Source organism: Bos mutus, chromosome 22 (genome assembly GCF_027580195.1).
Source record: "Bos mutus isolate GX-2022 chromosome 22, NWIPB_WYAK_1.1, whole genome shotgun sequence".
In the NCBI taxonomy this organism is placed as follows: domain Eukaryota; kingdom Metazoa; phylum Chordata; class Mammalia; order Artiodactyla; family Bovidae; genus Bos; species Bos mutus.
This window is the reverse complement of record NC_091638.1, coordinates 49,735,521-49,756,573: the sequence shown is the minus strand read 5'-3', so window position 1 is coordinate 49,756,573 and position 21,053 is coordinate 49,735,521. Positions and strand designations below refer to the sequence as shown.

General features: G+C 39.0%; 1 protein-coding gene across 8 annotated transcripts in view; it reads left to right on the top strand.

Moving 5' to 3' along the window:
* DOCK3 (dedicator of cytokinesis 3) overlaps positions 1-21,053 on the top strand; it is a 304,753-nt gene that overhangs the window by 56,450 nt on the left and 227,250 nt on the right. For all 8 annotated transcript variants that reach the window (XM_070359225.1, XM_070359222.1, XM_070359224.1 and 5 more), the window contains one exon: positions 9,458-9,554. In XM_070359225.1, the coding sequence (XP_070215326.1) occupies positions 9,458-9,554 (97 nt within the window). The remainder of the gene's footprint in view (positions 1-9,457; positions 9,555-21,053) is intronic.

Sequence of the window (21,053 nt, the reverse complement as noted above, 5' to 3'; positions counted from 1 at the left end):
TGTGGCCTTGAGGTAGATAGATGAGAGAAAGAATAGGAAGGGAATCTGTGATGGCATCCAGCTCAAATGGTAAAAAATCTGCTTGCAGTGTGGAAGACCCAGGTTCAGTCCCTGGGTCAGGAAAATCCCCTGAGGAAGGGCATGGGAACCCACTTCAGTATCCTTACCAGGAGAATCCTGTGGACAGAGAAGCCTGGTGGGCTACAGTCCATGGGGTTGCGAAGAGTCAGACACGACTGAGCGACTAACATTTTCACTTTCAAAGAAATATTGGGAGAGTTATTGAGAGTCAGTTGTCCAGGAATAGTACAAAGGATGTGATCATCTCAAGGACCATGGAATAGAATTGTGCTTTATAAAGCATTAGACAGCTTAGAAAAAAGCAAGCTATGTCCTAACTTGTCGCAGCTTGACATGGTAGGAAAAGTGGGGACTTTCTGTGATTACGCTTTCCTGCCTGTGTTACTGCAGTGCCTTCTAACTGCTCTCCCCACTTGTATTCATGGCCTCCTACAGTTTATTCTCAATACAGCTGCCAAAGCAGTTTTTAAAAATATAAGTTAGATCATGCTACTCCTGTGCTTAAAACCTTTCAATGACTCCCATCTCACTCAAAGCAAAAACCAGAGTTCTTACAAAGCCTTACAAAGTTTTATGATGTGGCTTCTTGTCACCCCTGTGCCCTCCTCTGCTATCCCTTTTTCTCAGTTGACTTCAGTTATTTTGGCTTCTTTCCTTTTATTCAAACGTGTCAGATATGTTCCTGCCTTAAGGTTTTTGCTCATGATGTTTCCTGTGCTTGAACACTGTGCCTGGTTAACCTTGTTACTTTCTTCAGGTCTTTTCTCAAATCTTCTGTATTTAATTAATTCTGCCTCTTGCCCTTGCCTTACCAACTCAAAACTGGATGCTCCTGTAGAAATGTCTGCCTCTGGAAACTGAATGTACATGCCAACAAGTTGATTTCTTTGTAGTCTCTGCTGCTTTGGATAATTGGTTTTCTTTTCTAAGTCTGGGGTGGATGGAGCTCAGGCCCTGAGCCTGTACTATAGTCATAAGGAGTCTGAGCAATCAAGTGTCCATCGTTTTCCACTTGTATACTGGAAGGCAGCTCTGTCTCTATGTTAGGGTTTTACTCTGGCATAGAAGGGGAGTTACAATGCAGGACAGCTAAGGAAAAGAAAATCCCAATTTTCTCTAACATTACCACTCTTTTCTTCTGGGATTTATGTTAGGAGTATGTTGGAGTTCTTCTACCTCATCCCCATATCTCTTAAGTACTCATATACATCTTGCTTCTGACTTACTTTTGACTTCTAACTGGCATGTATCCTTTGTGTTGAGGTTCCCCACCCCCCCCCCCACTTCTGGTACTTTTTATCATTTAAAAAAATCGTGGTAAACTGTGTGTAAAATTTAGCATTTTGACCATTTTAAAGTGTACAGTCTGATGGCATTAAGTACATTCAGAGTGCTGTCCAAACCTTCATCAGTATTCAACTCCAGAACTTTTCCCTCACCCCAAACAGAAACTCTGTACCCTTTAAACAGTAACTCTCTATTCCTCCTTTCCCTCAGCCCCTGGTAACCTTTCTTTTGCTATCTGTCTGTATATAAGTGGAATCATTCAATATTTGTTCTTTTGTGTCTGTTTTATTTCACTTGGCTTAGTGTTTTCAAACCTCATCCATGTTGTAGCATGAAAATTTCATTCCTTTTAAAGATTGAATAGTATTCCATTATCTATGTATAATTTCAGTATTCCACTTGGCCATAGATGGATATTTTGACTGTTTTTCATTTGCAGAATTCTTGCTTGGTTCTTTTGCATATTTGTTGACTCTTGGTTTATTTATGTTTGCTTTTATTTCATATTTTTCTTTTTTTTAAATGGAAGTTACTCATGTCACTAAGCATTGTAAATATTTTAAAACGTTTATCAGATTTATAAAATCCTGAGAAGAATTTTTGTTTTATTTTTAAGCCTTTGGACATCTTTTCTTTTTTATGGACGTCTTTACATATCTTAGAATTTTGGGTTTCAGAAGTGGGAGATGTTGTTTTCCCTTCCTTTTCTTCCTCTGAACACATCTGTCTAGTGTATGCATCATTGCCTCTATCTGCTTCCAAGGCCCCCGTGTACAGTATCATGTTAGGTCTCCTTCCCCAGAGTGACCTTGGGCTTTTGGCAGATCCTGACCTCAGGCTGAGGGAAGGAGGGGTTTAAGCTCCAATCTGTTTAGCCCTAGAGGTTGCTAAAACCATGTTTTGTTTTGTTTTTTAATTTTTTAATTGAAGGATAACTGCTTTACAGAATTTTGTGGTTTTCTGTCATACATCAACAAGAATCAGCCATAGGTACACCCAAGTCCCCTCCCTCCTGGGCCTCCCTCCCATCTCCCTCCCCATCCCACTCTTCAACCTGTTACAGAGCCCCTGTTTGAGTTCCCTGAGTCACACAGCAAATTCCCATTGGCTATCTGTTTTACATATGGTATTGTAAATTTCTACGTTACACCCTCCATACATCTCCCCTTCTCTCTCCTCTCCTCCCCCCATGTCCATATGTCTGATCTCTATGTTTGTTTCTCCATTGCTGCCCTAAAAATAAATTAATCAGTACCATCTTTTTAGATTCCGTATATATGCATCAGTATGCTATATTTATATTTCTCTTTCTGACTTGCTTCACTCTGTAGGTTTGAACTCTAGGTTCGTCTACCTCATTAGAATGGATTCAAATGCATTCCTTTTTAAGGCTGAATAGTATTCCATTATATATATGTACCACAGCTTCTTTATCCATTCATCTGTTGATGGACATCTAGGTTGCCTCCATGATCTAGCTATTGTAAGTAGTGCTGCAGTGAACATTGGAGTACATGTGTCTTTTTCAGTTTTGGTTTCCTCAGGGTATATGCCTAGGAGTGGGATTGCTGGGTCATATGGTGGTTTTATTGCTAGCTTTTTAAGGAATCTCCATAATGTCTTCTGTTGTGGCTTTATCAGTTTGCATTCTCACCAGCAAGACAAGAGTGTTCCCTTTTCTCCACACCCTCTCCAGCATTTATTGTTTGTAGACTTTTTGGTGATGGCCATTCTGACTGGTGTGAGGTTGTATCTCATTGTAGTTTTGATTTGCATTTCTCTAATAGTGAGTGATGTTGAGCATCTTCTCATGTGCTTGTTAGCCATCTTTATGTCTTTGGAGAAATGTCTCTTCGGGTCCCTTTTCTACATTTTGCTTGGGTTATTTGCTTTTCTGGTATTGAGTTGTATGAGCTGCTTGTATATTTTCGAAATTAATTCTTTGTCAATTGTTTCAGTTCAATTCAGTTCAGTCGCTCAGTCGTGTCTGACTCTTTGTGATCCCATGAACCACACCAGGCCTCTCTGTCCATCACCAACTCCCAGAGTTCACCCAAACCCATGTCCATTGAGTCAATGAGGCCGTCCAACCATCTAATCCTCTGTCGTCCCCTTCTCCTCCTGCCCTCAATCTTTTGCAGCATCAGGGTCTTTTCAAATGAGTCAGCTCTTGGAATCAGGTGGCCAAAGTATTGGAGTTTCAGCGTGAACATCAGTCCTTCCAATGAACACCCAGGACTGATCTCCTTTAGGATGGACTGGTTGGATCTCCTTGCAGTCCAAGGGACTCTCAAGAGTCTTCTCCAACAACACAATTGAAAAGCATCAGTTCTTTGGTGCTCAGCTTTCTTTATAGTCCAACTCTCACATCCATACATGACTACTGGAAAAACCGTAGCCTTGACTAGACAGACATTTGAGGACAAAATACTGTCTCTGCTTTTTAATATGCTATATAGGTTGGTCATAACTGTCCTTCCAAGGAGTAAGCGTCTTTCAATTTCATGGCTTCAGTCACCATCTGCAGTGATTTTGGAGCCCCCCAAAATAAAGTCAGCCACTGTTTCCACTGTTTCCCCATCTATTTGCCATAAAGTGATGGGACTGGATGCCATGATCTTAGTTTTCTGAGTTTAAGTTTTATGTTGGGTTTTAAGCCAGCTTTTTCACTCTCCTCTTTCACTTTCATCAAGAGGCTCTTTAGTTCTTCTTCACTTTTTGCCCTAAGGGTGGTGTCATCTGTGTATCTGAGGTTATTGATACTTCTCCCAGCAATCTTGATTCCAGCTTGTGTTTCTTCCAGTCCAGCGTTTCTCATGATGTACTCTGCATATAAGTTAAATAAGCATGGTGACAATATACAGCCTTGATGTACTCCTTTTCCTATTTGGAACCAGTCTGTTGTTCCATGTCCAGTTCTAACTGTTGCTTCCTGACCCGCTTACAGGTTTCTCAAGAGGCAGGTCAGGTGGTCTGGTATTCCCATCTCTTTCAGAATTTTCCCCAGTTTATTGTGATCCACACAGTCAAAGGCTTTGGTATAGTCAATAAAGCAGAAGTAGATGTTTTTCTGGAGCTCTCTTGCTTTTTCGATGATCCAGCGGATGTTGGCAATTTGATCTCTGGTTCCTCTGCCTTTTCTAATCCAGCTTGAACATCTGGAAGTTCACAGTTCACGTATTGCTGAAGCCTGGTTTGGAGAATTTTGAGCATTACTTCACTAGCGTGTGAGATGAGTGCAATTGTGTGGTAGTTTGAGCATTCTTTGGCATTGCCTTTATTTGGGATTGGAATGAAAACTGACCTTTTCCAGTCCTGTGACCACTGCTGAGTTTTCCAACTTTGCTGGCCTATTGAGTACAGCACTTTCACAGCATCATCTTTCAGGATTTGAAATCGAAATTCAGGATCTGGGATTCCATCACCTCCACTAGCTTTGTTCGTAGTGATGCTTTCTAAGGCCCACTTGACTTCCCATTCCAGGATGTCTGGCTCTAGGTGAGTGATCACACCATTGTGATTTATCTGGGTCATGAAGATCTTTTTTGTACAGTTCTTCTGTGTATTCGTGAGTCTGAGTGAACTCCGGGAGTTGGTGATGGACAGGGAGGCCTGGCGTGCTGCGATTCATGGGGTCGCAAAGAGTCGGACACGACTGAGCGACCGATCTGATCTGATCTGTGTATTCTTGCCATCTCTTCTTAATATCTTCCGCTTCTGTTAGATCCATACCATTTCTGTCCTTTATCAAGCCCATCTTTGCATGAAATGTTCCCTTGGTATCTCTAATTTTCTTGAAGAGATCTCTAGTGTTTCCCATTCTATTGTTTTCCTCTATTTCTTTGCATTGATTGCTGAGGAAGCCTTTCTTATCGCTTCTTGCTATTCTTTGGAACTCTGCATTCAGATGCTTATATCTTTCCTTTTCTCCTTTGCTTTTTGCTTCTCTTCTTTTTACAGCTATTTATGAGGCCTCTGCAGATAGCCATTTTGCCTTTTTGCATTTCTTTTCCATGGGGATGGTCTTGATCCCTGTCTCCTGTACGATGTCACGAACTTCCCTCCATAGTTCATCAGGCAATCTGTCTGTCAGATCTAGTCCCTTAAATCTATTTCTCACTTCCACTGTATAATCATAAGGGATTTGATTTAGGTCATACCTGAGTGGTCTAGTGGTTTTCCCCACTTTCTTCAATTTAAGTCTGAATTTGAAATTTAAGTCAGTTGTTTCATTTGCTATTATTTTCTTCCATTCTGAGGGTTGTCTTTTCACCTTGTTTGTAGTTTCCTTTGCTGTGCAAAAGCTTTTAAGTTTAATTAGGTCCCACTTGTTTATTTTTCTTTTTATTTCCATTACTCTAGGAGATGGGTCATAGAAGATCTTGCTTTGATTTATGTCGAATATTCTGCGTATGTTTTCCTCCAAGAGTTTAATAGTTTCTGGTCTTACACATAGGTCTTTAATCCATTTAAAGTTTATCTTTGTGTGTGGCGTTAGGTAGTGTTCTAATTTCATTCTTTTACACGTAACTGTCTAGTTTTCTCAGCACCACTTACTGAAGAGGCTATCTTTGCCCCATTGTATATTCTGGCCTTCTTTGTCAAAAATAAGGTACCCATAAGTACATGGGTTTACCTCTGAGTTCTCTGTCTTGTTCCATTGGTCTATATTTCTGTGTTTGTGCCAGTACCATACTGTCTTGATGACTGTTTAGTTCAGTTGCTCAGTCATGTCCAACTCTTTGCGATCTCATGGACTGCAGCATGCCAGGCTTGCCTGTCCATCATCAGCTCCCAGAACTTGCTCAGACTCATGTCCATCAAGTCAGTGATGCCATCCAACCATTTCATCCTCTGTTGTCCCCTTCTCCTCCTGCCTTCAGTCTTTCCCAGCATCAGGGTCTTTTCCAGTGAGTTAGCTCTTCACATCAGGTGGCCAAAGTATTGGAGTTTCAGCTTCAACATCAGTCCTTTCAATGAATATTCAGGACTGGTTTCCTTTAGGATTGACTGGTTTGATCTCCTTGCAGTCCAAGGGACTCTCGAGAGTCTTCTCCAGCACCACAATTCAAAAGCATCAGTTCTTCGGCACTCAGCTTTCTGTATAGTCCAACTCTCACATCCACACATGACAACTGGAAAAACCATAGCTTTGACTAGACAGACCTTTGTCAGGAAAGTAATATCTCTGCTTTCTAATATGCTGTCTAGGTTGGTCATAGCTTTTCTTCCAAGGAGCAAGCATCTGTTAATTTCATGGCTTCAGTGATTTTGGAGCCCAAGGAAGTAAAGTCTGTCATTGTTTCCATTGTTTCTCCATCTATTTGCCATGAAGTGATGAGACCGGATGTCATGATCCTCGTTCTTTGAATGTTGAGTTTTAAGCCAGCTTTTTCTCTCTCCTCTTTCACTTTTTATCAAGAGGCTCTTTAGTTCCTCTTTGCTTTCTACCAGAAGGGTGGTGTCATCTGCATATCTGAGGTTATTGATATTTCTCCTAGCAATCTTGATTCTAGCTGTTATATCATGCTTAGGAATTACACACTAGAAGATGGGATTGTCCATTATTTTAGATGAGGTGGGCAAGGCTTTGAGAGTTCAAGTACCTTTGCCAAAGTAGCATGGCAAGGAAGAAGGGAAACTACAAATTGAGGCCAAGTTATGTAACTCTGAAGTTCATACTCTCAGCTTACATTTCTGCGCATTATACATTGAATTAATATATATATATTATTAACATATATATGTGTATTTTCTTACTGCCAATTTTCATTTTTAACAAACTCTTTGTTCTGCATGAATCCAGAATTTTCTTGGAAATCCACTTACTAGTTCACTTTTTTTGTTATTTTTCTTAGTGTTATGACTACATTCCACTTGGTCTATGGAACAGTGTGTTTTTAAATAACACTTTATCTGAATTTTAAGGATTTTCAGGATATTGATTTTATATTATAGCCAAGGAAAAATATGTTGGTGTTAGTATAGACTTGGATTTGTATAATTTCAGGTAAGTCCAAAGGTTTAGAACTTTAAAATAGGAACAATGTAAGTTTCCCATAAAAGTCAATGATTAAGGTAGCTGAAGACCTAGTAGATGGAACATTCCAGAAATTTTCTTCCAGTTTATCCTGTACAGCAGTTCTGCATTAATCTTGCTAAAACAGCTCCCATCTCCCATGTCTCTATTTCCGTAGTGTCAAGTTTGAATCTCAGCCTTGCACTGAAAATTCACTGTATAAATTTGATGAATACGGACAGTGCTCTGGCATCATTCTAAGATGATTATTTTAAATCTGCTGGAATAAATCACACAAAATAAAAGGCCTTACAGCATAGATCAAATAATATGTATTGATTGATGCTCAATATTAATACACTAAGTCACCTTTGAACACAATGAGGATTTGTTAGCTATGTAGAGAAATGATACTTAATGCTAATTTTTAAAGATTAATTTTCCTTTGCTGTTTCCAACTGGATGATATTCTCTTTGGCTAACAAATCAGAATACAGATTTCATCTACCTCAGTGTATCAGTATATAAAATCTTTGGTCCCAGAAAATATTTCATTAACCCTCAAAATTGGCACAGACATTATAAAAATGTTTTCAAGTCATGCCTCTGCTTTGAACAGCCTTTCAGGATCTTCTCATTCATTTTCCCTGTGTTAAGATCTGGTATCTTAAGAATCATTTGGAGAGGCCCTATGAGAGCTGGCCTCAGTCAGTGCAGCCTTCTTTAAGTTCTTAGATGTGTGAAATTCTCATCCATCTCAGTGACTTCATGTATACTGTTCCCTCTGCAGGTGACACCACACCTCTCCTTCATAACAAACTCTTTGATCCTGACCTTTTTGCATTTTGGGGGCATTGCTGTTTCTTCAAAGAAAGCTTCACTGATCCTGTCTTTAAGTTGTGTCCCCCAGCTAAAATCTCTGATTGTGCAATTTGGTTTCTTTCTTAGATTCATCATGGTCGGTGTCTGTTGTGATTACTTGTCTAATTTGTTATGCAGAATAAGAGCTCTCTGAAGATACTGCTCTGTCTGTTTTTGCTCACTGATAAATCCTTGGCAATTAGCACGAGGATTGATGCCATAATGAATGTTGCTTACAAAGTAGTTGGAAAGAAACCCAGCATCTCTGTTACCAGGATTAGGATTCTTCTGCTCGACAGGTTTCTAGGAAAACATACTATCAGTATAAGGGAGAGCTTATAAAACTTCAAAACAGTGTCTGAGTCTCCCCCACCAAACCCATTTCCATCAGAGCATGAGTTAATTTGCATTACTGATACATGTAAAGGACACAAATAGTTTTTAAAAATTAAGCAAGTCTTGGGCAGTGTTGTAGTCTTCCCAACCATTAAAAAGAATACATTTGAATCAGTTCTAATGAGGTAGATGAAACTGGAGCCTATTATACAGAGTGAAGTAAGCCAGAAAGAAAAACACCAATACAGTATACTAACGCATATATATGGAATTAAAAAAGATGGTAACAATAACCCTGTGTACGAGACAGCAAAAGAGACACTGATGTATAGAACAGTCTTTTGGACTCTGTGGGAGAGGGAGAGGGTGGGATGATTTGGGAGAACGGCATTGAAATACGTATAATATCATATATGGAACGAGTCGCCAGTCCAGGTTCGATGCATGATACTGGATGCTTGGGGCTGGTGCACTGGGATGACCCAGAGGGATGGTATGGGGAGGGAGGAGGGAGGAGGGTTCAGGATGGGGAACACATGTATACCTGTGGTGGATTCATTTCGATATTTGGCAAAACCAATACAATATTGTAAAGTTTAAAAATAAAATTAAAATAAAAAAATAAAAACTATCTTTAATGACAGTACTGCTAAAAGTAATATTGAGGATTTTTATAACCTAAATGTTTTTTTCATTAAGTCAGTTCACTTATATTATCATATTACTGCAACAGAGTCTGTATTCAGTTAGATGTACCTCTCTTTATATTTGCATGAATTTAAATTTGATTTACACATGTTGGAAAGGGCAGTAGACAGTATTCTGGTAGTTTATCAAAGATAATGTGGCTGTTTGTTGTGACTCTGGTTCTAGGCAGTATGAAACTGTGGTTCCACTTGAAGATTCTATTGTGACTGAGGTTACAGCAACTCTGCAAGAATGGGCCAGTCTGTGGAAACAGCTCTATGTGGTAAGTAGTTGGTAATTAGTTTGCTAAATCAACAAAGTTCCATTGTACCAAGATAAAAAATTATGGTACTTAGCCAATTGCAAATTTATAGGCTTTTGAATATTTGCAGATTTTCAAATGTATGTTCCTAATATTAATTGGAATATAGTAGACTTGAGTTTTGTCCAACCTGAAGAGAATACAGTATTCATATGCCTGCAGTTTTCTCCATCCTATCCCAGCCAGTAGAATGAAGTTCCATCACATCAAGGATTTTAGCTGTCTTACTCAATTGCTGTATCCTCAGAACCTTTCATAAAACAGATTTTTATTAATTGAATGAACAAACTTCATAGTTACTAATACATTGTGAACCTAATAGTGGGTAAAGATCAAGAAGCTGTATTACCACTTTCTTACAGCTACTTAAGTGATATGTCATATATGATACTTTTTGCCAGGCCAATAATTACTAGATAAATAAAACCTCAGTTCGTATCCTCTGGAAACTTAGAGAGTAGAGGGTGATAGAACACAAAAATATAGACTAAAAATAAGTGACGGGGTTTGGGTTCTGAACAAGATGAAGTAAACACATTCTGTTTTACTCTTCCTACTAATCACAATAAAAATTCTGGACAAAACCCATAAAATGCCCTATCAGAACACTCTGAAAGTTAGGAAACAGAAGGTGGATGATTAGGGACATTGAAATTCACAGATTGAGTGAGTGCCCTGGTTGTCTTTTTTTCTTGCCTTCCATATATCCTGGACTGGGCTGTAGAGAAGACTACAACCTAGAAATGCTAATGAGTGTAGACAAAATAATAATACCAAGGAAAGCCTGTTCTCTCTAGCCAAAGGATGGCCCAGCAAGATAGAAACGTCCTATTCTGTCTGTTCTGTAGGAGAATATCACAATAAAATCTGTACCCCCTCCCATTCCAACAGGCATTACAGCAGGGGTATTGACAATCAGAGCTTTGTCTCACAAACACCCTTCCCCCACCTGCAGTAACAGGGAGATGTCCCCCTTCAGTGCAGCCTGTGGCTCAGACTCTGACTTCTGCTTTTTTCTGCTCCAGTAATGAGGCAGTGCCCTTCCTCAGCAGAGCCTGTTCAGTTCAGTTCAGTTCAGTTCAGTTGCCCAGTCGTGTCCGACTCTTTGTGACCCCATTAATCTCAACACGCCAGGCCTCCCTGTCCATCACCAACTCCCGGAGTTCACTCAGACTCACGTCCATCGAGTCAGTGATGCCATCCAGCCATCTCATCCTCTGTCGTCCCCTTTTCCTCCTGCCCCCAATCCCTCCCAGCATCAGAGTTTTTCCAGTGAGTCAGCTCTTTGCGTGAGGTGGCCAAAGTACTGGAGTTTCAGCTTTAGCATCATTCCTTCCAAAGAACACCTGTAGGGAAGACTAATTTCCACCCCACCAGAAGTTTCTAGGTGGCAACTCTCTTCAGCAGAGCCTGTGGGTGAGACTCTGGCCTTTATAACTACACAACATTAACAAGGTGGTACCCTTACCCTGCAGAGTTCTGAGGCAAAACTCAACTTTCCCCCATGCTCTGGAGAAAGGAAGAAGCATTTCTCCACAGAGCAGCCTGTGGTGAGAGCTCTTGATTTCCACCCCCCCTGCAATAATAAGGTGCTACCCTCCCCAGCCAAGCTGTGGGTTGTACTTTAACTTTCACAACTCTCCACTCCCCTGCTTATTACCCTATTTTCTATGACTGCCCTGCTGAAATGAGGCAGTGCTTCTCCCCACTCAAGCCCATCCTAAGGATAATGGGAAGTGGAGTTCTGTCATCTAGATAACATGCAAATAGGGAAAACCAAGGAGTACTGGAGCGACTTTATAAACTAAATTGACATTTCAATCACAGTGCACAAAAGTCCACAAAAGGGGTCTCAAAGAATTGGACACGACTGAGCAACTGAACAACCCCAGCACTGCAAAAGTGAGCCTAGGATCACATTCTCAAGGTGAACAGGTTGACTAAAAGAAAAGATTTAAGTAGAAATTAGAGTGTCATAATTCCTACTTAATTAAAATGTCCATCTTACAGCTCCAAATTACTTGTCATATGAAGAAATCAGGAAAAATGCAACTCTAGTAAGAAGGGACAATCAGCAGAAGCTAACTTTGAAATGACACAGATGTTGGAGCCATCAGCAAGGATTTAAAAGCATTTGAGAAAATTCAGCAGTTTCGTGATTAAAAACTCTTAGAAAACTAGGAATATAAGATATCTCACTCTGATAAAGGGCATTTATAAAAACATATAGCAAATGTCATACTTAGTGATAAAAGTCTGCTTTGAGGAATAAGGTAAGGATGTCTGCTCTCAACAAGTCAATTCAACTTAGTACTAGAAGACTTAAGGCAAGAAAAAGAAAGAAGAGACATATGGGTTAGAGTGAAGAAATAAAGCTGTTCACATTTGCAAACAATATGATTGGCTACATAACAAATCCCAAGGAATCTACAAACACTAGAGAATACAAAAGATAGTTCTGAAAATAAATAAGTTTGCAGTTACAGGATATCAGGTCAAAATACAGAATCTCGCTCTCTCTCTCTGTCACATACACAGACATACACACAATCATATTGCCATATATTGGCAGTGAACAGTTGGAAACCAAATTTTAAAACACATACCATTTACAATTGCTCAAAAATGAAACATTTGGTATAAATACAACAGAACATACAATTTCCATGTACTAAAAACCACAAAAATGCTAATGAACAAAAGTGAAGAAGACTTAAGTAAAGGGCCAGGCATGACATGTTCATGGATTGGAAGACTCACATATTAAAAATGTCTGTTCAACACAGATTGATCTATGTATTTAATTCTTGAAAAGTCCTAGCAGGATGTTTTCTAGAGAAGATGATTTAAAAATTTTTAAGGGAATACAAAATAAGAATAAAGTTAGAGGAATCATGTTACCTGATTTTAAGGCTTACTTACAGTTACAGTAATCAAGATGGAGTGGTCCTGGCCAAGGATAGACACAGATCATAGATAAAGGGAGCAGGACAGAGAGTTGAGATGTATCAGTAGGTTTAGCCAAGTAAGGGCCAACTGATTTTTGGCAAAGGTGCAAAAGTGAAAGAAACATGCTCTTGTCACAAATGGATAAATGGAGTAGTTGGGCATACAGAGGCAGAACAAAAACAAGACCAAAACCTTGACTTAAATCTCCTTCCTTATACAACGGACTAACTCACATTGGATGATAGACCAAAATGTAAAATATAAAACCAAAAGTTTTAGGAAAACATATAGGAGAAAAACTTTATAACCTGCGTTTAAGTGAAGAGTTCTTAAGCATGACACTGAAAGAATAGTTCATAGAAGAAAAATTTGATAAACTGGATTTCATCAAAGTGAAAAATTTTTGCCCTTGAATGACCCTGTTAAAAGATGAAAAGATAAGCCATAGACTGGAAGAAAATATTTTCAAATCACATATCTGTCAGAAGACTTGTATGTAGGATATATAAAGGACTTTGTAAGCTGAACAGTAATTCTAACAATAATGTCTAACAATTCAGTTAGAGAAGGACAGAAAACTTCATCAAGGAGAAGTCTTGATGAAGTCATCTCCTTCATAAGGAGAGCTAATTAGAACATGACAAGATTTTCCATATAATTAGCCATTGTTGTTGTTGAGTCGATAAATTATCTCCAACTCTCTGTGACCCCATGGACTGCAACATGCCAGGCTTTGCTGTCCTTCACTACCTTCGGGGGTTTTCTCACGTTCATGTCCATTGAATCAGTGATGCTATCCAACCATCTCATCCTCTCCCACCCCCTACTTCTTTTGCCTTCAATCTTTCCCAGCATCAGAGTCTTTTCCAGTGATTCAACTCCTCATATCAGATTGCCAAAGTATTGGAGTTTCAGCTTTAGTATCAGTCCTTCCAGTGAATATTCAGGACTGATTTCCTTTAGGATTGACTGGTTTGATCTACTTGCTTGATCTAGATTCCATGGGAATCTCAAGAGCCTTTTCCAGCACTATAGTTCAAAAGCATCAATTCTTCAGTTCTCAGTCTTCTTTATGGTCCAACTCTCACATCCATACATGACCACTGGAAAAACCATAACTTTGACTAGATGGACCTTTGTTGGCAAAGTGATGGCTTGCTTTTTAATATGCTGTCTAGGTTTGTCATAGGTTTTCTTCCAAGGAGCAAGCATCTTTTAATTTCATGGCTGCAGTCACTGTTTGCCCAAGAAAATAAAATCTGTCACTGCTTGCCACTTTCCCCACTTCCGTTTGCCATGAAGTGATGGAACCAGATACTATGATCTTAGTTTTTTGAATGTTGAGTTTCAAGCCAGTTTTTTCACTCTCCTTTTTCACCCTTATCAAAAGGCTCTAGTTCCTCTTCACTTTCTGCCATTAGAGTGGTATCATCTGCATATCTGAGGTTATTGGTATTTCTCCTAGCAATCTTGATTCCAGCTTGTGATTCATCTAGCCCAGTGTTTTGCATGATGTACTCTGCATAGAAGTTAAATAACCAGAGTGACAGTATACAGCCTTGTTGTACTGCTTTTCCAATTCTGAACCAGTCTGTTGTTCCATGTTTGGTTCTAACTGTTACTTCTTGACCTGCATACAGTTTTCTCAGGAGCCAGATGAGGTGGTCTGGTATTTCCATCTGTTAAAGAATTTTCCACAGTTTGTTGTGATCCACATAGTCAAAGGCTTTCTTGTAGTCAGTGAAGCAGAATAGATGTTTTTCTGGAATTCTTTTGCTTTTTCTGTGATTCAGCAGATGTTGGCAATTTCATCTCTGGTTCGTCTATCTTTTCTAAACCCTGCTTGTACATCTTCAGGTTCTCAGTTCATGTACTGCTGAGGCCTAGCTTAAAGAATTTTGAGCATAACTTTGGTTGCATGTGAAATGAGCACAATTGTGTGGTAGTTTGAACGTTCTTTGGCATTGACCTTCTTTGGGATTGGAATGAAATTAGCCATTAGGGTAATGCAAATTAATGCTACAGTGAGATGCTACTACGTACCTGTTAGAATGGCTAACGTAAAAAAATGTCAAAAATACCAGAGATGTGGAGCAACTGGATCTCTCATACATTGCTGATGAAGATATAAAATGATACAACTGCTGGGGAAAAAAAAGTTGGTGTTTTCTTTTTTTTAAAATTGCAGTATAGTTCATTTACAATGTTGTATTAATTTCAAGTATACAGCAAAGTGAATCAGTTATACATATATCTACTCTCTTTTTAGATTATTTTTCCATATAAGCCACTGTAGAGTCCTGAGTAGAGTTCCCTGTGCTATACAGTAGATTATTAGTTATCTGTTTTATGTATAGTAGTGTGTGTCTGTCAATCCCAATCTCCCAATTTATTCTTCCCCCCTTACTCTCTGGTAACTGTAAGTTCTTTTTCTACATCTGTGACTCTACTTGTGTTTTGTAAATAAGTTCATTTGTACCCTTTTTTTTTTTTAAGATTGTGCATATAAGTGATATCATATGATACTTGTCTTCATGTGTCTGACTTACTTCACTCATTATGACAATCTCTAGGTCCATCCATGTTGCTGTAAATGGCATTATTTTGTTCTTTTTTATGACTGAGTATTGTATACATGTACTATGTATATCTATCTATTCCTCTGCTGATGGTCTTTTAGGTTGCTTCCATGTCCTGGCTATTGTAAATAGTGCTGCAATTAGTATTGAGATGCATGTATCTTTTTGCATTATCATTTTTTTCCAAGTATATGCCTAGGAGTGGGATTGCTGGGTCATATGGTAGTTCTGTTTTTAGTTTTTGAGGGACCTCCATACTGTTCTCCATAGTGGCTATACCAATTTATGTTCCCACCAACAGTGGAAGAGGCTTCCCTTTTCTCCACACCCTCTCCAACATTTATTGTTCATGGGTGTTTTTTGATAATGGCCATTCTGACCAGTGTGAGCTCGTTTCAGTTTTGATGTGTATCTCTCTAGTAATTAGTGATGTTGAGCGTCTTTTCATGTGCTTTTTGGCTATCTTTATTTCTTCTTTGGAGAAATGTCTATTTAGATCTTTTGTCAATTTTTTGGTTGGGTTGTTTGGGTTTTTTTGATATGGAGCTACATGAGCTGTTTGTATATTTTGGAGATTAATACCTTGTCAGTTATTTCATTTGCAAGTATTTTCTTCCATTCTGAGGGTTGTCTATTTGTTTTGTTTATGGTTTCCTTTGCTGTGCAAAGGCTTTTAGGTTTAATTAGATCTCGTTTGTTTATTTTGGTTTTTATTTTCGTTACTCTAGGAGGTGGATCCAGAAAGATCTTGCTGCAGTTTATGTCAAAGAGTGTTCTAGCTGTGTTTTCCTCTAGGAGTTTTATAGTGTCTAGCCTTTCATGTAAGTCTTTAATCCATTTTGAGTTTATTTTTTTGTGTGGTGTTAGGGAGTGTTCTAATTTCAGTCTTTTATGTGTAGTTGTCTAATTTTCGAGTGCTTACATTGTGCCTGTGCTTCATTTTTTTTACATACATTATCTCATTTTAATTTTCACTACAATTACTATTATTCTCCTCATGTTACTGAATGGAAGCTTTGATCCTTAGAAAGAATAAGGACTGTGCCCAAAGTCATATAAATAGTAAATGTCCAGCCAGACCCTAGTCTAAGTTCATTAGACTCCAGGGCTCTTAATAAGTACACTATCTTCTGAATTAAATTCTTTAAATACATCTCACATATAATTTATTTTGATTTTAGTAGTTCCTTATTGTGATTTTATTAGTTACTTATTACCATTTTCTGATATGGAAATTGGATTAATTGGAATGAATATTATCTGGAAATGATATCGCCTTGCAGAAATTATAAAATAATCATGCCTTAGAAAAATAGACCTTTATTTCTTTCTCAAGTAGGCATAGGCAGTCTGGATTTGGTGTGGCAGCTCTATGGTCATCAAGGCTTAGTCTGTCCTCCTGCTCTGTCTTCCTCATTACCGTGCTTCAGCTTTTTAGCCCAAAATGACTAGCTCTAGGCAGCATCTTTGTGCTCTAGATGAAGGAAGCAGAAAAAGAAAGAAAGAAGTATACTCTTTCCATTAAAGGACACCTCTTCGAAGTTGCTGAGAACATTTCCTCCTGTTGGTCAAAACTCATTCACAGAGTAATCTCTAGCTGAAATAGAGACTGCAAATTGGTCTTTTTAAGATGGCCATATATTAGCCAAAAATGAGGAATTCTATGACTATAGAAAAAGTAGAGAATGAATACTGAGAGACTACTAGCAGTCTTTGCCACAGTGACCATGAAAAATTATTCTCATGTAAAGTTCTATTGTATTTTTAATCATTTGCCAAATTTATTTGTGAAATAGTGGAATAATGCCTTCACCAGCACTTCAGTATATTATATATCTGGAGAAGTGAATTTTAAGTAAAACATGAAAAAGTAATGAAGTTGTTGTTAAAAATCATTAGAATCATCCAAACTTGCATTTAATATGTTTTGGTAACTTGATGTGCCTTTGTGAGAGTAAATATATTGTAACTAAAAGTTAACATCATACCAATATGACATCTTCTTTTACAGCAGCTCATCTTAGTCAGACATATTGTGGGTAAATTAAGCTGCTATTTGAAGCAATATTGTAAAACAGTTAACTTTTGAAAAATCTTTTATGTGTACTTTATGGCTTGTATCGGAGAAGGCAATGGCACCCCACTCCAGTACTTTTGCCTGGAAAATCCCGTGGATGGAAGAGCCTGGTAGGCTGCAGTCCATGGGGTCGCTAGAGTCGGACACAACTGAGCGACTTCACTTTCACTTTTCACTTTCATGCATTGGAGAAGGAAATGGCAACCCATTCCAGTGTCCTTGCCTGGAGAATCCCAGGGACGTGGAAGCCTGGTGGGCTGCCGTCCGTGGGGTCGCACAGAGTCGGACACGACTGAAGCGACTTAGCAGCAGCAGCAGCAGCATGGCTTGTATGTTTGCATACAAATTTTCCAGAGTTATGGACAAACTTGAAAGTTGAGAAGCTGTATTGAAAAGAAGACTACTGTAAATAATGATTTTTATATTTTATACCCCAAATTTGAAATTGCCATTACAATTTTTAAATTCACTTTTTAATTAATGGAATATTGCCTTTCTTTGCCATTTTAACTAATGACAGTGTTTCTGGTTAATTCTTTTTAATTTATTGTTAATATGACAAGTGTCACATGATTGTTTTTATTATGCAAGTTAGGAGGTCAGACATGTAGCCAGTCGAATTCAAAACAAATGAATACAAGTCTTTTCCAAATGACTTTCTACTAGAAGAGAATCAAAATCTGTTATATTATTAAAATTAGAAAGCCTAACAGTCTCCCTTTGTTTCTCTACTTAATTTCAGACGTTATAGTTCTTTACTTGATCTGACTTTACTAAGAGACAGTTAATTACCTGACTGTCCTCTGAGAAGTATACTTGAGAGCCAGAATGAATCTAGGTTAGCAATGTCTAAAGTTTAATTTATCTGATTTTAAAGACAAAAGGAAAATAATATAAATAAAATACAATAAACTATGAAAAACAAGTCTCAACATATGTGACTATAATGTTAATATCTTTCTGTATATAAAGTGTGTAAAAGTCAATAAGAAAATAAGTAAAAAGCACTGCAAATATTCAGTAAAGGATAAAACACCATTTATAAAGCATTACCTAAGGGAAATATTCAGTTTTACTAATAATCAAGGATATAGCAGTTAAATCAGTGAGATAAATTCTGCTTCAAATTAATAAGAAAGTGGAAATTATCCTTTGCCATTCAGTTTTTGCTAAAATGAATGCGTCTATGCTTTGCTGGTATATATCAATTTTTTGTTGGCACATTTGAATAATAATTTGGGAACTGTCTTCATTCAGATTCTTAAGACACTAGTAATTCTAATTCTGGGAATTTAAGATTGAGCTTCCCTGGTGGCTCAGAGGTTAAAGCGTCTGCCTGCAATGCGGGAGACCTGGGTTTGATCCCTGGGTTGGGAAGATCCCCTGGAGAAGGAAATGGCAACCCATTTCAGTATTCTTGCCTGGAGAATCCTATGGAGGGAGAAGCCTAGTAGGCTACAGTCCACCGGGTTGCAAAGAGTTGGACACGACTGAGCTACTTCACTTTCAATGTTAAATATGGGAGTGGGTTGAATTGCAGTTTCATAAATATTTCCATTAAAGCATTATTTGCAATAGCAGACATAAATTTACTTTCCTAAATGTGCCAACCGTAGTCCAATTAAGACATAGAGAGCTTACGTCTAAAGAGCTGTTAGAAAAATTTAGTTATGTTACATACTAAAATGAACTTAGGCACAAATTATATTACAAAATATAGCTTCATCTATATTCTGAAATCTTTAATCCAATTTTCTGTTGATGGGAGGGGCTCTGTTCCCTCCCTATAGTTTGCCCTAAGGCCAAACTATGATAGGGGTAAATAGTTCAGTTCAGCCCAGTCGCTCAGTTGTGTCCGACTCTTTGTGACTCCATGGACTGCAGCATGCCAGGCTTCCCTGTCCATCACCAACTCCTGGAGCTTACTCAAACTCATGTCCATTGAATCGATGATGCCATCCAACCATCTCATCCTCCATCATCCTCTTCTCCTGCCATCAGTCTTTCTCAGCATCAGGGTCTTTTCCAGTGAGTCATTTGTTCACATCAGGTGGCCAAAGTATTGGAGTTTCAGCCTCAGCATCAGTCCTTCCAGTGAGTATTCAGGACTGATTTCCTTTAGGATGGACTGGTTGGATCTCCTTGCAGTCCAAGGGACTCTCAAGAGTCTTCTCCAACAATCCAGTTCAAAAGCATCAATTCTTCGATGCTCAGCTTTCTTTATAGTCCAACTCTCACATCCATACATGACTACTGGAAAAACCATAGTTTTGACTAGATGGACCTTTGGTGGGAAAGTAATGTCTCTGCTTTTTAACATGGTGTCTAGTTTGGTCATAGCTTTTCTCCCAAGGAGCAAGGTCTTTTAATTTCATGGCTGCAGTGACCATCTGCAGTGATTTTGGAGCCCAAGAAAATAAAGTCAGCCACTGTTTCCATTGTTTCCCCATCTATTTGCCATGAAGTGATGGGACTGGGTGCCATGGTCTTCGTTTTTTGAATGTTGAGTTTTAAGCTAGCTATTTCACTCTCCTCTTTCACTTTCATCAAGAGGCTCTTTAGTTCTTATTCACTTTCTGCCATAAGGGTGGTGCCATCTGCATATCTGAGGTTATTGATAGTTCTCCCAGTAGTCCTGCTTCCAGCTTGTGCTTCATCCAGCCCAGCATTTCACATGATATAGAAAGTGAAGTCGCTCAGTCATGTCCAACTCTTTGCGACCCCATGGAGAGTAGCCTGCACCAGGCTCCTCCATCTGTGGGATTTTCTAGGCAAGAGTACTGGAGTAGGTTGCCATTTCCTTATCCAGGGAATCTTCCCGACCCAGGGATCGAACCTAGGTCTCTCGCATTGTAGACAGATGCTTTACTGTCTGAGCCACCAGGGAAGATAGCATAAGATATTTATTTGAGCCCCTTTTTTGGGGGAGGGGGCAAGAATACTGGAGTGGGTTGCCATTCTCTTCTCTAGGAGATCTTCCCAACCCAGGGATTGAACCCGGGTCTCCCACATTGTAGGCAGATGCTTTAACTCTGAGTCACCAGGGAAGTCAAATATTTCTTTGAGCCCCCTTTTTTTGGAGGGGGCAAACATATAAGTTAAATAAGCAAGGTGACAATATACAGCCTTGATGTACTTCTTTCCTGATTTGGAACCAGTCTGTTGTTCTATGTCCAGTTCTAACTGTTGCTTCTTGACCAGCATACAGATTTCTCAGCAGGCAGGTAAGGTGATCTGGTATTCCTATCTCTTGAAGAATTTTCCACAGTTTGTTATGATCCACACAATCAAAGACTTTGGCGTAGTCAATAAAGCAGAAGTAGATGTCTTTCTGGAACTCTCTTGCTTTCTCAGTGATCCAATGGATGTTGGCAATTTGATCTCTGGCTCCTCTGCCTTTTCTAAATCCAGCTTGAACATCTGGAAGTTCACGGTTCATGTACTGTTGAAGCCTGACTTGGAGAATTTTGAGCATTAATATGCTAGCTTGTGAGGTGAGTGCACTTGTTTGGTAGTTTGAACGTGCTTTGGCATTGCCTTTCTTTGGGATTGGAATGAAAACTGACCTTTTCCAGCCCTGTGGCCACTGCTGAGTTTTCCAAATTTGCTGGCATATCGAGTATAGCACTTTCACAGCATCATCTTTGAGGATTTGAAATAGCTCAACTGGAATTCCATCACCTTCACTAGCTTTATTCATAGTGATGCTTCCTAAGGCCAGGATGCCTGGCTCTAGATGAGTAGGGTAATGGTGACCTCCTTCAGAAGGACGTAGGCAAGGACTGTTATATTCAGTGCCCTTGACCCCATGGCAGGCCACTGCTGACCCATGCCTCAACTGGAGACTCCTAGACA